Source organism: Schistocerca piceifrons, chromosome 4 (genome assembly GCF_021461385.2).
Source record: "Schistocerca piceifrons isolate TAMUIC-IGC-003096 chromosome 4, iqSchPice1.1, whole genome shotgun sequence".
NCBI lineage: Eukaryota > Metazoa > Arthropoda > Insecta > Orthoptera > Acrididae > Schistocerca > Schistocerca piceifrons.
In genome coordinates, this window is record NC_060141.1 from 540,614,677 (window position 1) to 540,641,565 (window position 26,889).

The 26,889-nt window shown below is 37.5% G+C and overlaps 1 protein-coding gene across 4 annotated transcripts in view; it reads left to right on the forward strand.

The window, feature by feature from the left end:
* Nucleotides 1-16,491: 16,491 nt before the first annotated feature.
* The window catches only part of LOC124795007 (splicing factor 45), a 96,824-nt gene continuing 86,426 nt past the window's right edge, over nucleotides 16,492-26,889 (forward strand). The window contains exons 1-4 of one of the 4 annotated variants that reach the window (XM_047258767.1): nucleotides 16,492-16,567; nucleotides 16,755-16,889; nucleotides 23,788-23,907; nucleotides 23,990-24,086. In XM_047258767.1, coding sequence (XP_047114723.1) covers nucleotides 16,770-16,889; nucleotides 23,788-23,907; nucleotides 23,990-24,086 — 337 coding nt within the window. In that variant the 5' untranslated portion in view covers nucleotides 16,492-16,567; nucleotides 16,755-16,769. The other 3 variants (XM_047258769.1, XM_047258768.1, XM_047258770.1) reach the window with 3 other exon arrangements.

Here is a 26,889-nt window from a genome sequence, read left to right on the forward strand (position 1 = left end):
ACATTTGTGAATGCCTAAAAAAACTTTTTGAGTTTTTGTATGTGTGTGCAAAGCATTGTGAAAATAACTCAAATAATAAAGTTATTGTAGAGCTGTGATATCGCTTCAATCATTTGTAATAACCCTGTATATTGAAAACCACATTGCTTTACCGTTGTACCATGTTTAAATGCAGAACTGTGTAGCCTTAGGAACGCGTGTTTTTTCTACAATCATTTCTCTATTTCCACCTCCTTCCTGGTATGAAGTCAAACTGTACAACAATACTACAGAACTGATAAATGGTTTAAAAGGCTCTGAGCACTATGGGACTTCTGAGGTCATCAGTCCCCTAGAACCTAGAACTACTTAAACCTAACTAACCTAAGGACATCACACACATCCATGCCTGAGACAGTATTCGAACCTGCGACCGTTGCGGTCGTGCGGTTCCAAACTGTAGTGCCTAGAACTGCTCGGCCACAACGGCCGGCCAGAACTGATAGCACAAGTAATTCACGTAAAATGTTTCAAACTCCTTCCATTTGGAGCTCCATACGTTTCTTCGGCTTCTTAATCGTTTGTTACATCACCACAACACTCTCAAATGTATCGGGCTCATATCTGCTGTATACCAATAAAGAGTGCTTACCTCCTCAGTATGAATCCATCTAGAGAAATCGTATGTAACTGGATGAGTGACAAAAGTAAGACTGGTACAGAAAAATTTTCACGGAACTGGAATGAGAATACCGTTCTATACCACAGGCGTCAGTCGGTTGAGCTAATTTGGAACAGGTATTATCCTCTTCCTGAAAGTAAAATATCGAAGTGCATTGACTACTTGGAACTCAGCCCGTTCTGTTCCTTAATGAGACGTCGAATGTGGAGGAAACAGTTTGCTCCTACTTCAGGACAGTTCCAAATTAAATCAGAGATAATATTGCAGAGCGGATACGTTAAAGACAGAGGAACATTTGCAAGATGAGTAGAGAGACCATCTAGAGTTTTGCTCAGGATACACAAATCCAAAAATACGTTGCCACTTTCATCCACACATGGAGAGATGGCCTATCATAATAAAATCACACCAATTTATAAAGTGTTTCGACTAAGGAACGTAGTTTTTGCACCTCCTCTCTGCTGATGGCTATTTCCTACAGTAAGAAACAGTATTTTCATTATACTATGTGTGCAGTGTAACAGGGTTTGCGATGTGTCCATGTGTATATAGTCCTCACAAAATTTTGAAGGGGAGTGGTTTAACCATGATGCACAATTTGAGAATCATGTTATGTCATTGGCTGATGGCATCACGAGCTCGACGAGATGAGGCATTTTGTTGACATGACAAGTCATCAAGAGTGGTGGTTTGGAACTTGGGTAACTGGGTAAAAAGAAAACCTGGTAAAATTACGAAAATTGATGGAAAATCCGTAAAACTGAGATAACAAGAGAAAAATGTGAATGAGTGAGGGTGTGTAAAAATCATTCTGTTCCTCCACTGGTGCGATTGACAACTGATGGTCCAGATTATCCATGCTTTATGGGTTTAAGTCCTGGAGAATACCCCTTGTTAAACATGTGGTTATGCATTGTAAGCTATAAAAATGAAACCGAGTAAGGTGGTTCAATGGTTAGCACACAGGACTCACATTCGGGAAAACGATGGTTCAAACCCGCAGGCCAGCCATCCTGATTTGGGTTTTACGTGCTTTCCCTAAATTGCTTCAGGCGTTTGCTGGAATGGTTCACTTGAAAGGGCAAGGGCGATTTCCTTCCCCATCCTTCACTTATCCAATGGAACCAATGGCATCACTGTTTGGTCCCCGCTCACAAATCAACCAACCAACTATGAAAGTGAAAAACGCAATATCCAAACATTTGGTGGTCATTATGACTACCATCCAGGATACCAAAACGGTGATCATACATTTGGTTGCGATATACCCTGTTAATGTGAGGAATCAGTGCTCTTGGTCTCTCTGAAAATGGAATGCTGAGAAGTCTGCTACCCTGTCACTGTGCAGCAAATGTTTAAATGTAGAGATCATAACCTTCAGACAGCTGTTTAGATACGCTCCACAATGCTGCAAACTCTCTCAGTTTCCATAAGTTGCGATGTCTTCCACATTTTTGTCGCTAAGAAACATCGCCTCTGTCTTTTATTTTAACCATCCTGTGTGTAGTGAGAGCAGCTTAACTTAGACTACGCAATGTCCAGCTTTCTGTGATAACTGATGGATCGAAATGTGTTAATGCTGGTGTAGCACTTGGCACAGACCACAAAGCCATGAGGTAGAGGAAAATGTATGGCAGTGTACAAAGCTGTAGTCATACATTGCTTGGGTGTGTTACAGTAGGAAAACAATATATCAAACTGCTTGTGAACGAACAACACAGGAACTCTCTCTTGTGATTGATAGTCTGTGGGATATAGACCTCTTACATTATACACAACAAAACTTTACGCAGGGCTGTACAAGCGACTTTGATCACTGGCCACCTTCTTCAATGGGCCGATATGTGTATATTTAATATGCCCAATATCAACACACAGGTGGTGTGTGTGATAAGAGAGAGACAAGGTAATATCGAGTTCCCTACCAGCTGACATTAGCAAAGTTTTTAATACTTCATAGTTTTGCTCAATTGGATGTTATAAAACCAGCGAAGAGAGAGAGAGAGAAAGAGAGATTGTGCTGTCGGTATAGCCTCTGACACCATTGTACTGTCGTATTTCTAACACAGTGATATAAATATGTTAAAGGAGATCAGGACATGTAGGGGGTCATATATGTAGACTGACATTCGTTATCAATGAATTATAGGTGTTATGCTTTTGAATTTCTTCGTGCACTCTGCTTACACTCCTCATCATTGCGAATATCCTCCTGTATGTTAGTGTGCTATTTTTCTCGTTGTGGTAGCTCTCTTCTCAGTCAGTGAGGGGTGGACGAGTAGACAGCCTTCTAACTAATGGAACAGTGCAGTCGGAATGTCATGTGATTTCGAGAGAATTAACAGGGGTCTGTGACTTGGCGGGGGACATCTCCTATTCGTGAAAATCATGTGAATTCAAATGCTGTATATACCGGAAGTTTCGTGACAATACAGCAGGTAGGCGATACACTGACGAAAGAGGAGTTGATAGGTGAGCTCTCTCCGGTTTCTTATAAGTGTTGTGGGCAAAAATATTACAATCTCTCACACTCATCTCAAGGAGTGACTGCAGTGAGAAAATCAGGAACTAATACAAAAGTTTTACTGAGAGAGACAATAAACAGTGTAAGTTCCTTCTTTTGTTTCCTCAATAAATGAGAACTAATATTCTTCCGTCAGTTTTGTGTTCCTATAAATGGATGGAGTGACATATTAACAGGTAGACTAAATTTACATTTACATTTATTTACTTTGCAAGCCATTGTAAATTGTGTGGCAGAGGTTACCCTGTACTTCCCTTTCCTATTCCACTCATAAATAGAACAAGGAAAAAGACTGCCTATATACCTCCTTATGAGAGCTAATTTCCCATTTCTTATCTCTGTGGTCCATGTGAAATATATCTTTGTGGCAGCAGAATCCTTCTTCAGTCAGAATGGCGGTTCTCAATAGTGTTCCTCGAAAAGAACATAATCTTCCCTCTAGGGATTCCCATTTGAGCTACCTGGTGAGTGTAATCCAACTGCTGGAAAAAATTTACCCACCATGCAAACGGACTGTCATGATCAATTTAATTAATTAGTCAATCAATTTGACATCGTTGATGTGCCGCCACCTGGGTGGAAGCGAGGGTAAGAGTACCACAGATATGATTCGAGAGTTGGAGTGGTAATCAGCCGTTGTTCTATTGTGGCGAAATTTTGTAACAGAATTTCAATCTCCCACCTACACAGGGAGTGATGATAACCGTAATAAAATCAGCTATGTTACTAAATTTATAAACTGATATGTATTATAAACCTAAACTCCTCTGTGCCGCTACCTTGAGAGACTATGTAGGTGACAAGGCATTTAATTACTTTAAGAGAGTTTGAATGTCAGGAGGCATCCTGTTACTGAGGTAGTGCATGTTCTTAGCGTTCTGTCATGAACCAAAAATTAGCTTTGTTCTAGTCCTACGATGCAGGCCATGGCAGATATTAAGATGATAAGAGAAGATATTTTTTTACCTGATGAGAAAGTACTTAGAGTAAATATTCCCTATACCATTTTGTTGTGCATAATACTTTTGCGATGTGAAAACGTGTGTATGATTCGATTTTTTCTGTCTTCGAAAATAACACGTATAAAAGGGAGAAATCTACACTCAAGTGAGAAATTCGAGGTTTGTGGTCAACGACATCTCTGTCTCGGTTTGGGTACAGTGGATTTTTAAACTGGGCAGTCTATAGCAGGGCGGAATTTGTATGAATTACTGCATACATCCAAGCTGCTGTTGCTTGTCTTGCAGTGCACTGCGACTGGCAGGAAGAGTCACAAAGAGTCGGTGACTGGAAGTCAGGGCATAAGGCTGTTGTGAGTGGTGGGTACAAAGAAAAGTTGCAGCTGACAAGCTACTTGCCGGCCGGAGTGGCCGTGCGGTTCTAGGCGCTACAGTCTGGAACCGAGCGACCGCTACGATCGCAGGTTCGAATCCTGCCTCAGGCATGGATGTGTGTGATGTCCTTAGGTTAGTTAGGTTTAATTAGTTCTGAGTTCTAGGGGACTGATGACCTCAGAAGTTAAGTCGCATAGTGCTCAGAGCCATTTGAACAAGCTACTTGGCTCTTACTGACAGCTGCAGGGACAAGCTCCAGTAGTGGCCCTGATGGCGCCCTCTCGATAGCTGAATAGTGAGCTAGGCAGAATGCTTGTAGGGTGGCGACAGAAGTGAATATGTGTATTGGATGAGAAGATTTAATATGGTGACTTTTGTGTCGGCAGAAGAGCCAACACCGAGTTACGAGTGGAGGCCGAAATGCACGCGTTTTAGCTCACGAAGGCTGGCGTGAGGAGGGAAGAACTATACTGACGTGAGGTCTGGAACATGACAAGGAATGAGAATTCAGAAAGCGGACATAATTAGTTTGATACTTAACTTTCATCCATTAATGATGAACGTCGCTCTTGACGGTACATGATCCACAATATTATCTGGTTCAAATGGCTCTGAGCACTATGGGACTAAACATCTGTGGTCACCAGTCCCCTAGAACTTAGAACTACTTAAACCTAACTAACCTAAGGACATCACACACATCCATGCCCGAGGCAGGATTCGAACCTGCGACCGTAGCAGTCGCGGGGTTCTGGACTGAGCGACTAGAACCGCTAGACCACCGCGGCCGGCAATATTATCTGTTCAGAATACATTCTAGTAACTGAATATGGCGCCTTACTAGGTCGTAGCAAATGACTTAGCTGAAGGCTATGCTAAACTGTCGTCTCTGCAAATGAGAGCGTATGTAGACAGTGAACCATCGCTAGCAAAGTCGGCTGTACAACTGGGGCGAGTGCTAGGAAGTCTCTCTAGAATAGACCTGCCGTGTGGCGGCGCTCGGTTTGCAATCACTGATAGTGGTGACACGCGGGTCTTACGGCCGATTTAAAGGCTACCACCTAGCAAGTGTGGTATCTGGCGGTGACACCACAGTGACGGTTTGCACTGGACAATTATTTCCTCTCATGTAAACTGATTAGTTAATGGGTGGATAGCCAAGGTGATACTCTCTCCTGCCCCTGAGCGTCTGCTATGGAAAGTGTGTGAATACCGAGAGATTGGTGCTTAACTGTTGATGTGGTCAATGCACACAGCAAATCCTATTTTTCTGAAGTGTGGTGTGGTGGTGAGCCCAGTGGTGGATGGTGCACCCTTTGCGATTATAGATGTTGTGGGTTTTCTCCAACTCTTACGTGGATGTTTAACACAGAAGAAGGTAAAAAAGACATTGTGGTACTCGGAGTTCCCCTATGTTCTCTTTTGCTTTCCCATTATAGTAAGTCATTTTTACATACCTTAATTTTTAATTTTTATTCACCCTGATAATGTTGGATGTTAATGTAAGCATTTTATCAGCATTTTTTTAGAAAAACGGTCATCTATAACAACTGCCATGGTTTGTTGTTATGACTAGTTTCAGCTATTGAACACTGTCGTAGCTCACAGCCCGCAGACACCATCTGCTGAGAGTTGCATGCACTGGTGTTAGGGGTCTTGTATGTTTTGATATCCAGTGGAATGTGTGCAACCAGAATATGCACTATACTTCTGGAATGTTTATGATGTAAAGCTTTACTCTAGGTCTGATCCTGTTTGGTTTGCACTGGACTGCACCACATGCCATAATAAGATAATCTGCTGCTTCCCTCTTATTTCCGGTGTGGGCTGTCAATTTAGTGGCAAAGCAGGTTACATGTATTTTTTTTTAAAAAAATGCCTTTCAGTCGTCTTCTGATCCATTCTGTTTTATAGGGCATTGTTCAGTGTTTTTAAAGCTTGACAAAGGGCATTTACCTGCTGGGATATTTGATGCATAGTGTCTCACATACCCATCGCTACCAAATATCAGTAAGTGGTTTAATATCTTCTTGGTAATCCAATCGCATTAAATCCTGTCAGGATACTGTTAGGATTTTTTTGTGTTTCTTGTGTAGGTTAGTTTGAAGATGCCTAAATAAAGGTAAAAGACACCATTAGGAAATAAGAAAAGGTTTTAACACCGCAACCAATACAGCTTGTTTCTCCATATCAGGGGAAAAGAGTTGTTCTTCATTTTTCAAGTGGAAACCAATTTCCTGAGGTGGAAAAGAATTAAGATCAAGGATAATACCGAAAATACAGAAGAAGAGAACGTAAAAATTAAATTGAAACCTGCATTTCTGGTTCTGCGTATTAGTACAAATTTGATTTAAAGGTAGGTTTTCAGTTTGTATAAATTTCTTAGTATTTTCTGCAGTATGATATACATACATAAATTTGTCTATTTTCTTTATGACTGCAAGCTTGTTGTAGAAATTAATGCAGGCTATTAGTGTTTATAATTAATAATATTAGTATAAAGTTTTGTCTTCTCTGAGTATTCTTGTATCGATATAGTATTGATAGTATCTGGTTGCTACTGATTATCTGTTACCATTTTTATTTCCTAAAGAATTTTGTTTTGCTGCATCAGTAATAAAATTTTAGGCCACTTCATTTACTTTGTATAAAACTTTGAACATGCTGGGTCTAAAATCATTATAAAATATGATCTATGAACAAAAATAGACTAATCTAAACTAAACAAAGAAAAGGTTAACGTTGTTTCTAATCATAAGGAATCCAGCAAAAATTTGTGTAACCTCTGTATATTTTATTTCTAGCCATCCTCACTTCAGTTTCTTAAATCCCTTTGATACCTTCAACCACTGCCACTTCTTTACCATTTAATCATTTTCTTTGCCTTTCTCATTATTCTCAGTGATAAATTGTTTGCCCTCATAAAGTCAAAGTTGTGGCTTGTAATACACTAGCTGTAGATTTTCCATTGCAGATATATCTAGAATTTTTTAAATTTGCTATCCAATACCCTTAATGAGTTCTATGATAATTCACTCGTCCAGCTGCGTGTACCTTAAAATTTCCCTTGGTACATGAGTCATCATCTTGTCCAACAACATAATGTTTACTCTTAACATCAGTAATTTTCGATCCTGTTCTCTTGTATTCAACCACTGTCATTAAAGGTCTCCTGTAGCCAAAGCAAACAGAACAATCTCAATACATAAGCAGCTCTAGTAATATTCATACTTACTCCTTATGTGCATGAACTTAATTTAAAAAGTTTTGGTGAAATAGAATCACTTCTCAAACTCCTTTTTGATGTTGAATCGTCAAGTCCTCCAGTATAAAATAACTAAAACCCAGCTTTACTGTAAATCTCACTTGATCATCAATATCACCATCAGTCATTTGACATGCATCATTGAGTAATGACCTTCTTTGGACTTATACATTCATTATTGTCTTCAGAAATATGAGTCCATGTTTCCCCTGTACATTTTTTGGCACCATCTCTCTTCCTTCCATTAGACCATTGTTTCTATCCATGAGGAACTTGACTGGTGTGAGGAACACTAAAAACTTCTACTTTGATGTATCTGATACGATTAGAGCCTTGGATTACAAAGCTGCCTGCCCTTTCTATGTTGTATGAAATGAGGTTAAATGAAAATTTGCAGACTTAGGTACTACACACACCAATAAATATCACATGTGAACTGTCAGAAGGATGTATGTCACTCTGGAGCTAATTCGTGGTAAAAGAGAAATTTCAATAAATATGATGCTTTTTTCATATTTGTATTATGTTTTTGTTTATATGCTTCCAAGCAAAAACGATCACAGGTGTTCTGAAAGGAGACAAATGAGACATTACATCAGTGCAGAATGTCTACATACTGTCAATACAACCTGTTACGGAATACCGAATTTTGATGTAATTTCACAATAATAGCACAGGAGCCATATTGTGCTATATAATTTATGAACTATTTAAATAATAACAGTATTCTCATAAAATAATAAAATAATTATTCGATAAATGTTCCTATGTACTTACACATTGCTAGTGATAGGAACAACTGAATGAAAACAATTGATTAATTTGGTTGCTGGAAAACAATTGACACATATGGCAGTTTTTTTATGAATCAGTTGAATTATTCAATCATTCTTTTGAGTGAAACCAGTCTATGGGAGCAACCGAGACATCATTTTGGTGACTGAATTATTCAGTCTTTCTTTTCAAGTGAAAAACATGTTATATTAAAAATATTTTTATTTAAATAGTTATTTTTTGCTTTACATCTTGTGTGTGTGAAATTTTTTAACTAGTTTCAAACATTTTGATGAGGTTAAAACAGAGGCATGTGGTAAATTTCAGGTTTATTGCAGTTTTATTTCAACTGAGTCAACCTATGTATTGCTTCCTTCTACATATATCTCGCTAAAATACCCCAATCGTACAAATTAGCCAGAATCAAGCTGACATAGAAGCTTAGCATGAATTGTTCTTAACTGCAAAACATTTGCAACTGGAACAGGAAAACAGGGAATAGCACTTTTACACCAAGTACTCTCCGCCACACACCAGAAAAGAAAGACAGTTAACTGCTTTGTCATTTAGAAGTTCTAAGCTAAATTGAAACTCTCAAATATTCAGCTTATTGGGAAGTTAGTTTAAAACCAGTTGCAAAATTTGTACCAAAGAGACAGGGATACTGAAAAGAAAAGTATCCTTTGCCACACACCAGACTCTAAAGTGAGTTATTATTGCAGGGCCATCCATTTATGAGCTATGATGAAAATTTCAAGTCTCTAGCTTATCTGGAAGTTAGTTTAAAATCAAATGTAAAATTTTTACTGAACAAACAGACAAGAAATCGACCTGATAAAAATGTGTTAAAAAGTAATTTTTGATTTATATATACACAAATTTACAGTGTAGCACCAGTAAACTTTTGAAACCAACCAAAAATTAATATTTAATGTCACAAGTACGAAAATTCTCACTTGAGCAAGTAAATATAAACATTTTGAAAATGCTTTATTTTTAGAAATATATTTTTATTCATGTGTCTTTGAAATAAAATATTTTATTTGTATCTAAAAAGGTTGTAAACCCTAGTCATGGTTCACGTATAACCAAAAGGCTGAAAAGTATATAAAGAAAAAAAGTCACCCAAACCTAGAGACTGACTGAAAACATTGTTATCACGGCCACAACAGTCGTTTGTCTCACATTGAATTAAAGTGCTCAAACTCAATGAGTGAGTGAAAACATTCATATAATGGCCACCACCGAATAAGACTTGTTTTGAATTGAGTGAAACTACTTAAGCCAGGTGGATGACTGAAAACATTCATACAGATGATATGGCCATAGAGGGTAGTTTCATTCAGTTCTTTCATTTGACTGGAAAAACTGACTGAAGGATAAATAGTCAACTGATCAGTCAGTTGTTAAAAACAGTTGAGTGTCTATCACTACAAATTACCTTTCTATTTTTAATTACATAGGACTGATCATGTGAGATGTTCCAGACACAGTAACAATCACACTACATTGCAACACTAAGGTTGAAATATATACTCAAATCAGTGCAAAATGAAAGCTCAGTTATTTTAGCAATCTGTAATTGAATTAATCACAAAACAGGAGCAACTGCTATACAAGTACTTTCACTAGTCTCCGGGTGGGGACTACTCAGGAGGACGTCGTTATCAGGAGAAAGAAAACTGGCATTCTACGGATTGGAGCGTGGAATGTCAGATCCCTTAATCGGGCAGGTAGGTTAGAAAATTTAAAAAGGGAAATGGGTAGGTTGAAGTTAGATATAGTGGGAATTAGTGAAGTTCGGTGGCAGGAGGAACAAGACATCTGGTCAGGTGAATACAGAATTATAAATACAAAATCAAATAGGGGTAATTCAGGAGTAGGTTTTATAATGAATAAAAAAATAGGAGTGCGGGTAAGCTACTACAAACAGGATAGTGAACATATTATAGTGGCCAAGATAGACACAAAGCCCATGCCTACTACAGTAGTACAAGTTTATATGCCAACTAGCTCTGCAGATGACGAAGAAATTGAAGAAATGTATGATGAGATAAAAGAAATTATTCAGATAGTGAAGGGAGACGAAAATTTAATAGTCATGGGTGACTGGAATTCGACAGTAGGAAAAGGGAGAGAAGGAAACATAGTAGGTGAAAATGGATTGGGGCTAAGAAATGAAAGAGGAAGCCATCTGGTAGAACTTTGCACAGAGCATAACTTAATCATAGCTAACACTTGGTTCAAGAATCATAAAAGAAGGTTGTATACATGGAAGAATCTTGGAGATACTAAAAGGTATCAGATAGATTATATAATGGTAAGACAGAGATTTAGGAACCAGGTTTTAAATTGTAGGATATTTCCAGGGGCAGATGTGGACTCTGACCACAATCTATTGGTTATGAACTGTAGATTAAAACTGAAGAAATTGCAAAAAGGTGAGAATTTAAGGAGATGGGACCTGGATAAACTGACTAAACCTGAGAAAGTACAGAGTTTCAGGGAAAGCATAAGGGAACAATTAACAGGAATGGGGGAAAGAAATACAGTAGAAGACGAATGGGTAGCTCTGAGGGATGAAGTAGTGAAGGCAGCAGAGGATCAAGTAGGTAAAAAGACGAGGGCTAGTAGAAATCCTTGGGTAACAGAAGAAATATTGAATTTACTTGATGAAAGGAGAAAATACAAAAATGCAGTAAATGAAGCAGGCAAAAAGGAATACAAACGTCTCAAAAATGAGATCGACAGGAAGTGCAAAAGGGATAAGCAAGGATGGCTAGAGGACAAATGTAAGGATGTAGAGGCTTACCTCACTAGGGGTAAGATAGATACTGCCTACAGGAAAATTAAAGAGACCTTTGGAGAAAAGAGAGCCACTTGTATGAATATCAAGAGTTCAGATGGAAACCCAGTTCTAAGCAAAAAGGGGAAAGCAGAAATGTGGAAGGAGTATATAGAGGGTCTATACAAGAGCGATGTACTTGAGGGCAATATTATGGAAATGGAAGAGGATGTAGATGAAGATGAAATGGGAGATATAATACTGCGTGAAGAGTTTGACAGAGCACTGAAAGACCTGAATCGAAACAAGGCCCCGGGAGTAGACAACATTCCATTAGAACTACTGACAGCCTTGGGAGAGCCAGTCCTGACAAAACTCTACCATCTGGTGAGAAAGATGTACGAAACAGGCGAAATACCCCCAGACTTCAAGAAGAATACAATAATGCCAATCTCAAAGAAAGCAGGTGTTGACAGATGTGAAAATTACCAAACAATCAGTTTAATAAGTCACAGCTGCAAAATACTAACGCGAATTCTTTACAGACGAATGGAAAAACTGGTAGAAGCCGACCTCGGGGAAGATCAGTTTGGATTCCGTAGCAATGTTGGAACACGTGAGGCAATACTGACCTTACGACTTATCTTAGAAGGAAGATTAAGGAAAGGCAAATCTACATTTCTAGCATTTGTAGACTTAGAGAAAGCTTTTGACAATGTTGACTGGAATACTCTCTTCCAAATTCTAAAGGTGGCAGGGGTAAAATACAGGGAGCAAAAGGCTATTTACAATTTGTACAGAAACCAGATGGCAGTTATAAGAGTCGAGAAGCATGAAAAGGAAGCAGTGGTTGGGAAGGGAGTGAGACAGGGTTGCAGCCTGTCCCCGATGTTATTCAATATGTATATTGAGCAAGCAGTAAAGGAAACAAAAGAAAAATTTGGATTAGGTATTAAAATCCAGGGAGAAGAAATAAAAACTTTGAGGTTCGCCGATGACATTGTAATTCTGTCAGAGACAGCAAAGGACTTGGAAGTGCAGTTGAACGGAATGGACAGTGTCTTGAAAGGAGGATACAAGATGAACATCAACAAAAGCAAAACGAGGATAATGGAATATAGTCGAATTAAGTCGGGTGATGCTGAGGGAATTAGATTAGGAAATGAGACACTTAAAGTAGTAAAGGAGTTTTGCTATTCAGGGAGCAAAATAACTGATGATGGTCGAAGTAGAGAGGATATAAAATGTAGACTGGCAATGGCAAGAAAAGCATTTGTGAAGAAGAGAATTTGTTAACATCGAGTATAGATTTAAGTGTCAGGAAGTCATTTCTGAAAGTATTTGTATGGAGTGTAGCCATGTATGGAAGTGAAACATGGACAATAAATAGTTTAGACAAGAAGAGAATAGAAGATTTCGAAATGTGGTGCTACAGAAGAATGTTGAAGATTAGGTGGGTAGATCACATAACTAATGAGGAGGTATTGAATAGGATTGGGGAGATGAGAAGTTTGTGGCACAACTTGACTAGAAGAAGGGATCGGTTGGTAGGACATGTCCTGAGGCATCATGGGATCACAAATTTAGCATTGGAGGGCAGTGTGGAGGGTAAAAATCGTAGAGGGAGACCAAGAGATGAATACACTAAGCAGATTCAGAAGGATGTAGGTTGCAGTAGGTACTGGGAGATGAAGGAGCTTGCACATGATAGATTAGCATGGAGAGCTGCATCAAACCAGTCTCAGGACTGAAGACCACAACAACAACAACTGATCTCCTAATAAAATAAATATGCACACTATTGCTGACTATTTCGTCACAACTGATTCTGCAACTGTGTTGAAATTTGAAATTTATCCAATATTTCACCATCTCAGGTGCACCTTTATTTTCATGATACTTGTTATCAAGACAGCGTAAGAAGATCCCTGACAGCTCGCAGTGCTATTGTCAACATTCGACTGTCACTCCATTTACATGGGGTTCCCAAAACCGGATTTCGTAAAACAATTTGTCAATACCGCATCTAAGTGGTCATGTAAACACTTCAAAACCGATTCTGGAAATTTGTTCCTAGTTGCCTGTTTTCCAATTCCGCAATCGCTTTTCTCTCACATTTAAACGAAGCAGGTTTTTAAACGTTTTTGGGCTGTCATGTTCGTCTTGTTTTTAAAAAAAATCGTCTAATATGGACGAAATGACTTTTCTGACAGTGAAGGATAAGTAGAAATGTTAGACTGAAGCTGTTTATTATACCTTGTCTGATTGAAGAGAAGTAGGGATTGTGCTGACTAAATCAGAAACTGTAACAGTTGTTTCCCAGACGCCATATTTAACTTGGCTAGCAAATGTGCTTCAGACCTTAACATGTAAATCGAAGTTTGGTTTTCGTCTTTAGGAAGATGTGTCGTATGTAAAAGTTGTGTGTGAAGCGCTAAGGGCTGCAGACGAAACCAGTAACCATCTATAGAGCTGTGATAGCGATGAGGCTTTGCAGAGTTAACAAAATCGCATTACATTGTTGGCTGGGGTAGCCCCTGACGCTGCGGTGCCCAGCTCGCTCCAACAGTTAGAGATCAACTAACCAAATCAGTTATAGTTTCGATCAGTACTTAGTCAGCTTCAGAACTATGTAAGTATGTGGGCAGCCTGTCATATCTAAACTGTAATACACAGTTCTATGAACTACAGTACTCTGATGTGTTGTTCCATATGGATACTCTGCAGATGATCGAATATTAAATTAAACCAGTCATATTGAAAATAAATGTATAATGGAATCAGGGAAATAAAGGATACATTTTGAAACAAAAATAATCAAAAGCATGTATCTGAACAGAAAAATTATTAAGATAGGGTGAGGTGTACAGGACAGCATACAGCTTCTTACAACTGCAGAAATCAATCGTTTGAATTATTTCTGTCAGCATACCATGTTTTCCATCCCTCTAAAATATTGGTTTTGTAGCCAAACTCATTAAACATATCATTATTACATTATAAACACTGTGGCAAATTTTAATATTTATACATGACTAGTATGTATTTACTTCATTTAGCTTTCTCAGTAAATATTAAAGTATATGCCCATCTATTAGAGACATATGTAACATTTACATACAATAATCTATATCCCATAAAGCAACTCAGTACAAGTTCACAGTATGTAAAATCGTTACAGTTCAAACATTTCATGACTTATTTAGAAGCCTTTTTTCCTCTGTGTCAGTTACAGCATTTTCAGTAGGTGACTTTGAGACCATAGTGTCATTTTGCACATCGGTATTTGCCTGCTGGTTACAGACACAGGGGTTCTGAAAAATGGTAACTGGGTAACATCAGTATAAAAGCGAACATCCTTGTGTTTACTTCAGTAAGGGCATCTATTCGTATTCTATACATAACTCAACAACACATGAAACAATAGAGCACACACTGTATTAATATTCAATATCTTTAATGTTTCCTGAAATGAATATGTTCTCAAAAAGTAGTCTTGAAGCATGTTTACATCCTAAGTCTTGTCTGAACTTCATTTCATTGCTTTAATCTGGGAAACAGATACTTACAAATAAAACAACAAAACCAACAAACGTTTCAAAAATTGCATGCTTCAAAATTAATTGCAAAAATAATTTCCGTATGAATGAAAGTAGACTTGCCATCTTCTTCTTCTTCTTCTTTTTTTTTTTTTTTTTTTTTTATTTTTTTTTTTTTTACAGATTCACCTTCACATTTGAATCATATATTTATGCTTTATTTATCTGCTGACCAGGAGCGCTTTAGCATATTCTATGCGAATTTCGTAACATCGTCACTATTTTACACCACGGTTTACACTTTCAAACGGTAAAAATTGCTGCTGACAGAAGTCAGTGGTCAAGAAACGGCCCATTGTCATTTGCAACAATGCGTCTCTCGTTAGCTTGAAGCTAGCATTACTGTATAGCGTCCGCAACTCGTAGCAAGAGCACAGCTTCTCCATACAATACAGAAATATGAGTGTTCGTCATTGGCAGTGAGTATCTGCATTGCAAGGCTTCGTAGCACACGTGTGTTTAGCGTGATACTGAATCGTGACACAACTCCCTATAAGATTGCATGTCCCCAAATCTGCATCTATATCGTGAAAACAGCTGTGAAGTATATGATACTGGATACCTCCAGTTATACAAAATATTAGCGTTTCTCTCGTTTCGTTTGAGTATGGAGTGCGGAAACAATGACTGCTTAAGTATAGTGTATAGACTGTATAAATATAGTATATCTTCTCGTTTCGTTTGAGTGTGGAAAGAACGACTGTTTAAATGACCCCTTGCGAGCTGTGATTTTATTCAGGGTCCCTACTTAGTATGTTTCTAAATTCTTCGCACAATAGTGATTCTTGAAATTTTGTAAGTAGGGTTTCGCGGGAAAGTTGGCTATCTTCAAACATCAGCCAGTTTTTTTTCGGAATTTCCGGGTGTCAAGCAAATTTGCGAACGTTCATGCTAGATGTTCGATATCCTCTTGTCTCTATGTGGTGCGGATCCATCATATTGTAGGTTGGGACTCACAACTGTTTTGAAAGCATTCTCGTTTGTAGATTGAGTGCGTCTCTCAAGTAAGCTACCAGTGTAACAAGTCGTATCTCCTGCTGTACCATTATCATTTAAAAATCCTACAACTTGTTATACTCAAGTATTTTTATGAGTTGACTGATTCCAACTGTGGCTGTTTATTGTACCCCTAGTTATTATTTAAAAGGCAATTTTTTTAAATTTATTTATGGAGGACGTTCGGGTAGTTCGTGATGATGCCGTAGAATGCCATAGCATATGACTCAGCTCCATGTGCTCGAGGAAAAGCTCCAAGAATGTCTGTAGTGAAGTTCCTTACGGTACGAGACATATTGTAGATTCATCTTCTCGCCTTGAGATGGATCGTTATAATATTTGTGTTTTAGTTTCTGTTTTCTAACTTAGAAGATAAATTTTTTCATTATAATCCCATTACTGTGGTGTATTTGTTTTTAATAAAAAAGGTAAAAGACCAGTAATACTATCCGCATAAATTAAGCACCTTTCAGATATGTTGACGCGAATAAGCTAAAACAAACGAAATGCTATTCCCGTTTCCAAAGTTTCGAAACCAGCGTGGCATCCGCATGTTCAATATGGTTGTGTTGTATATCTCTGGCGACAACGGTAAAGTTCTGTGAATTTTTTATTTGTCAACAAGTCAGGTAGTTATTGTAACCTAAAGAAAATGTGAAATATTTTTCTTGTAGTGTTGTTGTGGAACGGATTTGTCATTTTACCGGCATAATAACAGTTGTTACTGAAGATATCTGGGCAAAATATATAATTAATGCCGACTGACATAACCTGCTGTATCACAGTTCTGCATTGTGTTGTTTATATTAATCTCAGGTTGCAAAAATAAGAATGTCGCTTTACGATGATATGGATGCAATCAAACAGAAGTCGGAACAAGTTGCCGGCTGGTCGTCTGGCATAAAGTTACTGCAGTCCCAACTGCAGTTGAAGAAGGCTGTCCAAACGCAGGTAAGAACGAGGAATCGTGGTATTCCGGAATAGCCTGCTGCAACACAGGACACTGAGGTACGCGTTATCCTGTGTTTGCGTTTGCTATTCGTAAGGTAATTTATAATGAGACGTAATCGAAACTGATATTTTCAGTAACCCTTCTCAGTACTACACCAAATGCGAAAAAATACATTAAATTAATTTAGCATGTCGAATCCCCCCGCTCACCCACACACAAAAAAAGAAAAACCTTAACCTGTTACATTCTGAATGAACTTAATGGTTTTAAGAAGCCGAGATACATCCTTTCTCATTAGATGGTTTTGTCACTTCAATAAGTATTTTAGAATAACCTCTCAGTGTTTATTGTTAATTATAGTCTAGTAACTTTGTGATAGATTTATTTGTTAGGACTTGTAAAATCTGTAAGCCTGTAACGATCAGTATGATTAGTGTTAGTTCTAACTTTTTGTTATACCTACCTTATAGATGCTGTGTGCCATGGTTTATCTGCCTATCACTGTTTGTCTCATTCCTCGTGTGTGCTAGGATTTATGGAACATAAACAGATAACTGTCGGTGAATCATAGCATACTGTAGTAATTTGCCCTTGGAGTAACAGTTTTCCTTGTTTTCCATTTCAGGCAGATTTTCGGTATCAACTGATCTCTGGTATCAGTTGGTATGTATCTTACATTAAACAACTGCAAATTGTATTAGTCACAGCATAAGTCGTAATTGTAGAATTCTATATGTAAAACACATCAAATCCAAACATCTGTTAGATACAGATTTGAGTACCTCCATTTGATTTAACAAGCATATATCTGCAGAGCTTTGAGTTCCTCATTTGAGAAAGAGATTATGTAAAGCATTCAAATATATCAGGGGAATGCAACTGACTAACTTCCTTAATGACAGCTAATAATTCAGCACATGATCACACCATAGATTTTCAAGGCACAAATGATACAAGAAGCACTGTACATGGCAGCTCAAAGCCTTTGTGGCTCCACCCATCAAAGGTTTAAGTTGCCATGCACGGTGATATCTCTTATTTGTGCCTTGAAAATGACACAGGTCTGACCTGTTGAAATATCAGCAGTTGTCAGGAGCATTACCTGGCAACATTTCCATGAGTTGTTTGAACATTCACTTAATTATGAAGCTTAAACTCACACCTCCATTTGAAGTAGCTTAATATGTGGCATTGGACTGAACAGCAACTAAACAAAAATAGAAAATTATAGAATTTGGAGCTTGCAAACCCAATTTACTGAATTTATTGTTGAATGGATGAGATGTGAGGAAAAGAGTGTTGCAGTACAGAGAAGTTATAATTGAATCTTAAGTTAAGAGATATCTTTATTACACAGATTGGAATTGATATTCAGTAGTGGCATGCAACAAACAGGATGTAAATTCCAGTGTGGTAGAATATGTACAGAGTAATAAGAAAGCAGGTAATGGTATCAGCACATGGCATTCCATCTGATATCTGTATACCCCTTCTATGTGTCATTTGTACTGAAAATTTGTTGTTCTCAAAAAGGGTGTTAATTTTATCTTTGTCCTACACATCTGGTACCTGGAGTCCAACTAGTTTTAAGCTCTTGATGAATATCACGGATCCATTGTCCTCCTGACTTATTTCTAAGATTCGTCAGTACATGTTGTTGTAAAATCTTGTTTCCTTGCATTCACTAGACGCAAAAGAAATAAGAGATTCTTGTCTTCTTCATTATGCTGGTGAGTGGATCAATCTCTTGAAAGACAGTTTCATTGAGGAGGATTCTCCAGACCCCCTTGACTCTGTATTTTTTTTATTTATGCTAGTTCTAATGAAAGTTCTGAGAAGCTGATCAGTTCTTCTTTCATTTTTAATTTAGAAGAGGGTTTCATAAGCTTAAGTAGCTCTTGGGAGAGTTCAATTTTATGCTGTTAAATTGTAGTGTCTGTCGACAAGCATCTCTTCATATTCATTGACCAGGTTAGAAACTGTGCTGCTTTCATTTTGTTGGTTCTATTTCTCCATGTTTCCGTCTCACTTAATTTACTTTTGATAATTTCTCCAAGATATTTAAGGTGTAGAATTAGTTCAGTTTTTGGTTGTTTTACTTATACACATAGGCACGATCTGTTTTCTCAGAGGAGACAGAGAGAAAATTTTATTACAAGTTAATTAATTCATAATAACATACCCATTATTATTTAACTATCTGCTTTTACATGTATTTATACATTATGTGCGGTGCTGTAACATATACATATCACATACATATACTTAAACATTACACTTTTCTGTCCTCCCACATCACTGCTTCTGCATGTTGCGTATGTGATGAAAGATTTTACAAGTGACTACATGATCCAGAAAATAGGTCTTGCTTATCATTGGTATGAAGCAGACCATCTTAGTATGAAATATATCTCAATTCTTACCAGTGGCACATGGCTGATAATGTATGGTAATGTACCACAAATCTGCAGAGATTAGATAATGATACAAAATTTATTGGATGGAATTTAGATTACTCGGGAACTGACTGTAATTTGAGAGATCCTGAAGTAACATGTCAGACATTCTCTCTTAAAGTGAACCAGCATTGCTCAGAAAGAACATGAAGGAGGAGAACAATGAAAATAATAGATGTGTAACTAACTCATCTTAGAAATCACGTCAGCGAGCAAGATGATGCAGTGTTTAAGAAACGGAACTTGCATTCAAAAGGAAAGAGCTTAAAAACTTGAACCTCCTGTACAGACTTCAGTCATAGGAAGCAATGGAGAAAATCACAAAAATGCGGAAGTTGAGGTATTACCAGACACATGTCTGAGAAAGAAATGGATAATTTCTAATGGATGAATAAGATAAGACATAATCACAAGTTTATCTGATAGAGTTTGAATTTGGGACAGAAATCTACCATAGACTGTATAATAATAATTGAAGAATTTGGAAGATGCCTCACAGAAGTGAAAGTGATTCCACGCATTAATTTCAACTGAGACGCAGACTTTTGATAGGTACACTGAAGAAATTCCGAAAATGTACATGTGAAGGAAAAAAAGACAGGCAAAAATAGAGAAACCCAGGGATATAGAGGGAGAAGTATAAGACACAACTTCCTGATGATGAGAGGATACTTGTGGAGTAAAAATGGAGGAGGTTCAAACATGCCCTAGTCAAGGCAGCAGAAGAAACATTTGGAAGTACATCAACAAAAATCAGACACAATGAAGCTCCATGTTGGAATGAGGGTATGCAGATGTAGCATGGAACATAATAGAGACAAATGAAAACAACTAAGCAGAGCAGCAAGGAAAATGGTAGCATTAGTTAAGATGTTTTGGGAAAAATTCACAAAAGAAATAGAAGAGAATTTTAATGATGACAAGAAGATATTATACCACATATCAGGCAACAGAAGGAAGCAGAAAGAAAAACTTAAAAAGGCATCCAAAAAGAGGAAAAACCCATGTGGTAGGAAGAAATAGTATTGAAAGTGCAGAAAGAATACTTCCAGGTGCTTTATGAAGGACACGATGTAACAAATACACATGATGAAACAGAGGGAGACAAAAGAAATATTACCATCACAGAGGAAATGGAAAGAAAGTATCAGCAGATGTTGTATCTAGAGAAAGTTGTATGAGAAATGAAAAATGGTGAAGTTCCTGGAGCAGATGACGTCATAGTGGAAATGATCAAAACCACAGGGCCTATCGGAATTCATGCCTGTATAGAATAATGAGGATAGTGTAGACATATGAAAAGATTCCTGATGATTGGACAAAGGCAATTATTGTACCTACATTTAAGAAGGGTAACAAGGGGCTGTGCGAGAATTAACAGAGGAATAGCACTATTGTGCCACTGCATGAAGATTTATGAAAAGATAGTTGAAAGTGAAATAATAAAAATCAGCAGGAAAAATAAATGGTTTAACTTGCAGTGGAAAAATGATTAAAGAAGGTAGAAGCTTTGAGGTATCTAGGAATTAAATCAACTAAGAAATAAACATCAGGGATGAAATTTCAGAGAGAATAGAAAATTATTTGAAATTTAATTACTGTGTATTGGCCATAATTAGAAATTAGAAAATACCTGCCAAAGCAAACATCATGATCTGCAAGTCATTCAAAATGTTGGAAGATCGGAACGGAATACAAGAAATAGAAATGTGCTTTCTATGAGGGACAAATAATTTACACGTGGAGAGAGTGGTTCAAAACCAGAATGGACAATAACAGACACAAATGGAAATAACTGATCAGAACAGCAAGGAAAATGATAGCATTAGCTAAGAAGGTGTCTTGGGAAAAATTCACAAAAGAAATAGAAGAGAATTTTAATGATGACAAGAAAATATTATTCAACATATTAGGTAGCTGAAGGCAGCTCAAAGAAAATACTTCAAAAGTCGTCAACAAAGAAGGAAAACCCATGTGGGAGAGAGAAATTTTGAAAGTATGGAAAGAACACTTCCAAGAAGCATATGAAGGACGTGATTAAAAATAAACATAAAACCACACACACATGATTAGATAGAGAGAGACGAAAGAAACAGCACCATCACAGAGGAAGTAGAATGAGAAGTTCAGCAGATGTTAGATGCAGAGAAAGCTGTATGAGAAATGATCCCTCCTGGGTAGTATGAAAAGGGACAGAATAAGGAATGATCAAGCCCCTAAAAGAAACTAGGGAGAGTAATAGGCTTAACTCGTTTGGCCACGTTAAAAGAAAGGGAGCAGAAAGACTTTCAAGAAGAGCCGTAGAATGGACACAATACAGACGAAGACCAATTGGTAGACCTTAAACAAGATGGAGAGACCAGGTGAAGGATGATGTGAACTGAAGAGGGCAGCCATGAGAAGAGATGCTAAATGATAGTCTTTGGAAGAAAAATAATAATAATAAGACGAAATATCAGGCGGATAAACCTAAAGTGATAACAAATAAACTGTATTTGTCAATATCAATGAAATTCGCCAACATCCATGTAACTGAGATGTTATGTTATTTTGACTACCAGTTTAGGCGTTCCTTTATGCTACCTTCAGGCCCCATATGCATCTCTGAAAATAAGCAATATTGTCATACAATGCAATATATTTCTGGATGTCCGGAATTCAAACCGTTTCACGAGTGCTTCATTTGAAGACTTGATAGCAACGACATCCAGGAAAATATGGCACTGTATGACAATATCATTTATTTTGAGAGATGCATATGGGGCCTGAAGATGGCATGGTGGAATGCCAAAACTGATAGTCAAAATAAAATAACATCTCAGTGACATGTTTCTTGGTGAATGTCATTGATATTGATAATTACTTGACCAGCCGATGTCCCCTGTCCATGATGGATCAGCAGGGATTATAAACTGTATTGTCTACTGTTCCATTCATTCCAGTTAATCACAATGTTATAACACACTAAGAGGATCTAAATGTGGGTAAGTTCTGGTTAAAGGAGACCACTCACCGAAAAGCAGGTGCATTGAGTCATCAATAGGCACCTAGACCTGAAATATTCCTACAGGAAGTAGATGATGATTGCCAGAACAACCACCTTCAGCTTCAGTTTGAAAGGCACTGTTTGTCACTACCTTCAGCTTTTGTGGAACCTGCTGAAAATGTACATCGCAGAAGTGCTCTGTGTTTCTTCTTCAACAGTATGTAGTTGTGAGAGTTTCATTGTGTTAACACCATGTATCACCTGGTGTCCTGAATGTAGGCTAAAATGTGATTAGCCTGGCAGACACTTTTGATCCTAAACAAGTTTGGAGTCTTACAGAAAGGCAGGAAGATTAAGATGTAACATCCCGTCAACGGCAAAAGGAGTTTTACAAGATCTATATGTAAACTGTTATACAAAGAAAAGACATTGTTTCCAAAAATCTTGATAAAGGTCTTCGTTGGTTTAATTCAAGTTATTACACCATGCTCTAATAAACATTCAAGTGAGAGGGGGGAGGATGGACATAGAGAGGCAGAAGGAGGAAATGGAGGGGAGGGGTGGGGGGAGTAGGAGTTGGACAAAGAGAGGAGCGGTAAACATTGTTTCCAAAAATCTCCAAAAGTTCTTGATCAATTTACTTCAGATTGTGACTCTAATAAAAATTCGAACAGACATAAGCCATGTGTTACTTAAAACAACAATATACGGATTTTCTGCTAAAAGCGACTGTGATAAGGAAATCCTGTGCTGTGAAAATGTGCAGGTCATTTACCTTCTCACAGCAGTTTTAATTAGGTTAGCAGGACATTTAAACCACTAGACAAATTGTTTTTGCCATATATATTCTTTCTCCCAGTATATAATTTTCAACAAGTTTTGTATTTACAAAAATATGCCGTTTTGCTTCCTAACTCACAGTTGGTCTTAACAGAAAACAGGAAAGCTGTATTTATGACATATGATTAGAATACTACTATGGAATCTGAACCATCTGAAACTTCAAAATCCTACTCATTTGCAGATTTAAACTATGTGAAATAGTGTCATTGTATCTATTATCCTCACAGATCCAGCAGCTGGACAGGTCTCTTTCATACCCATGTACCAATGATCCCAGCCGATTTACATGTTCATTTTAAGCAACTTCAGTTTCCTTTCAAGGTTTCATTAGCAATAACAATAAACATGGTTGAAGAGTGGGGGGGGGGGGGGGGGGGAAGTAGGAAGGAGGAAGAGAGAGGAGGGGGAGAAGTAGATGGACAGAAGGAGGGTGGAGAAGGAGATTAGGACTTCTGTCCAATTCCCATACATATTCAGCCATTTTTAAGCATTGCTGTGTTCGCTAATCTTATATGTAAACCATAAGAAAAGAGGAGTGGAGAGTCTCTGTTTAAGTTTTCATTAATATGTTTGTGTTTTATTTGAATTAAGCAATGTGTGTTTCCCTTGCAGCCAAGAAGAGATGCTCTCCGCAAATCAGGACAGATACTTGCACCTGTCATTGATTTGAAATCTAAAAAGGATGATGAAGATTCAAATTCTAATTCCAGTTTTGGCAGCTATTCAGGAAAGGTAAACAGATAATCACCAGTTACACAATAACCCCAAAATCTAATGCATTTATTTGTATATGTGTTACTCATTATTGTTTTAGGAAGGAAAAGGCAATAACTCATCAAGAGACTTGGATTGGAATGTGGAAGGTGAATATGATCCAATGTGGCCAAATGATTATGAAAAGGTGGTGAAAGGTATGTCTGAGAATAATGCGTAATTTTTGTTGCTTTTATATTGTGTCCGCTGACTTCTTTAATTTCATTTTTCAGTTGATAGAGATAAAACTTATTTCAAAGAGAGCATGATCTAGTATCAAGACACCTGTTTTTGCTTATACAGTAATTGCTGAGGAAGAGAACATAAGTACTTAGTTATTTGTTTATTTGATCTCAAGATACCTATGTTGTTTAACGTACAAAGAATGTAGGACAAGTCATGTCCATATAAATTCAAAAATGTGGCAGAGAAATGTTTTAAGGTACAATAATAAGCTATAATAATAAATTATATAGCACAGCCCAACAAAAATTATCTAACTTATGTTTCACATTTATATACAACACATAAGTAAGACTGTAACATTGAAAATAATAAGAATTATAATACTACCAAAAGTGCAATAAAGATCCAAGTAGAGTTTATACAAATTGCCTTTAGATGTCCATCAACTGAATAAAAATAGTGCGTAAGTAAAATGTTCTTAACTTTATCGTTAGGTAAAAAGTTCTTAACTTCATCCCTAAATGTATACCTGTTTCCCTAAACTTATAGGGACAAATATTGTAGATCACATTGCCCATATTTCATACTACATAGAGCTTCCTGGTTGTGTTTGGCTCTGAAGATGTTTGCACTGGAACGTGTGTTCCAATATATGAATACAGAGAGAAGTCAGTATTTTTAATTCCCCAGAAATTAGCTTAGGGAATATTCGAAGAGACACCTATTTCATTATCTTTTTGAGTCACTTTTACATCAGAAAATTTTTCCAATGTACTGACCTCCAGAACAGGCAACCATAAGAGATTGTCAGTGGGATTTGGAAAAGGAGACCTGTGTCATCTGTGAACAGTTCAGGTAAGACTTTAGGCATATTCAGAGACAGAACATTGATGAACAAAAGGAAAAGCAGGGGCCCCGGAAATGAGTCTGGAGGAACACCATACCTAACTACAATTTCATTAGACAGAACTTTATTAGCATCTTTACTAGAAATTACAGCCACATGCATCCTATTTGTGAGGGAAAAAAACAAACTAAAACCACTTATTACAAGTGCCTCCAATACCTAATGACTCCAATTTTTGCAGGAGCAATAGGCAGATCAGAAACGAAGTCCATATTGTGTTCTTCAAACCATTCTTTCACAGTATGTGCATGATGATTAAGTGCATTGGTATCTTTGAAAAATAAAATCCCTATGGTTGTATTTGGAACAATATCAGTTACATTTAGTTTATGCGTAAACATGAGAGGTCAAGATTCAAACTATGTAAATTTGTACTACGCAATACATCTGCCACAAATGACCTGTATCTTGGACTACATGAAAGAGGGACCCCTAGCCTCGTGGTCACTTCCAGTCAGATTTTACTACATTTAAACTTACACCCATACTTCGCAAACAACTGCAAAGTGCATGGCAGAGGGTACATCCTCTTGTACCTGTTGTTAGAGTTTCTTCCCATATCATTCACGTATGGAGCAAAGGAATAATGATTGTTTGAATGCCTCTGTGCCTGCTGTAATTATTTTCCTCTTTCCTCACGATCCCTGTGTGAGCAATACATAGGGAGTTGTATATTCCGGCTCCCACATACTTGCCCATTATTCTAGAACAAGTCCCACAAATGGTTTGTCAGCAGTCTCCTTCGTAGGTTGATTGCACTTCCCCAGTATTTACCAATAATGCTACTACCTGCTTTATCCACAATAGAGCCTATGTGGTCATTCCGTTTCATATCCCTACAAAGGTTTACATTCAGGTATTTGTACAAGTTGGCCAATTCTAACTATGGCTCATTGATATTGTAGTCATAGGATACTAAGTTTTTTTTTTTTCTTTCTTTCTTCCATTCTGTGAAGTGCACAGTTTACATTCCTGAACATTTAAGGCAAGTTGCCAATCTTTTCTCCACTTACAAAGATCTGACAATATTTATACAGCTTCTTTCAGACAGTACTTCATTATAGATAACTGCATCATCTGCAAAAGGTCTGAGGTTACTATTAATGTTACCTGCAATGTCATTAATGTACAACATGAACAGCAAGGATCCCAACACACTTCCCTGGGGCACACCTGAAGATGACGACGACTCTCCATCCAAGATAACATGCTGTGCCCTCCCGGTCAAAAAGTCCTTAATCTAGTCATAATTTTCACTTCATACCTTATATGATCAAACTTCAGACAATAAGTATAGGTGTGATACTGAGTCAAATGCTTTTTGGAAGTCAAGAAATACCACATCTACCTGACAACCTTGACCCAAAGCTTTCAGTATGTCATGTGAGAAGTGTGAGTTGGGTTTGACATGATCAATATTTTCGGAAACTATGCTGGCTGGCATGGAGGAGGTTATTCTGTTCAAGATACCTCATTTCGTTTGAACTCACAATATTTTCTAAGATTCTACAACAAATAGTTGTCAAAGATAATTGACAGTAGTTTTGTGGATCACGTCTACTACCCTTCATTAAACAGATGTTACCTGTACTTACTTCCAACTAGTGTGCATGGCTTAATGTTTCAGGGATCAGTGATGGATTATATTTAGAAAGATTATAGTTAGAAGAGAGACTACCTCGGCTGCAAATTCAGTATAGAAGCTGATAGGGATTCCATCGGGCCCAGGAGCTTTGTTCAATTTTAATGATTTCAGCTGGTTCTCAACACCACTGACATGATCACTGATTCCACTCATCTCTTCAGTGGTTAGAGGATTAAACTGTGGAATTCTCTTGAGTTTTCCTTTGTAAAGGAACATTTGAAAA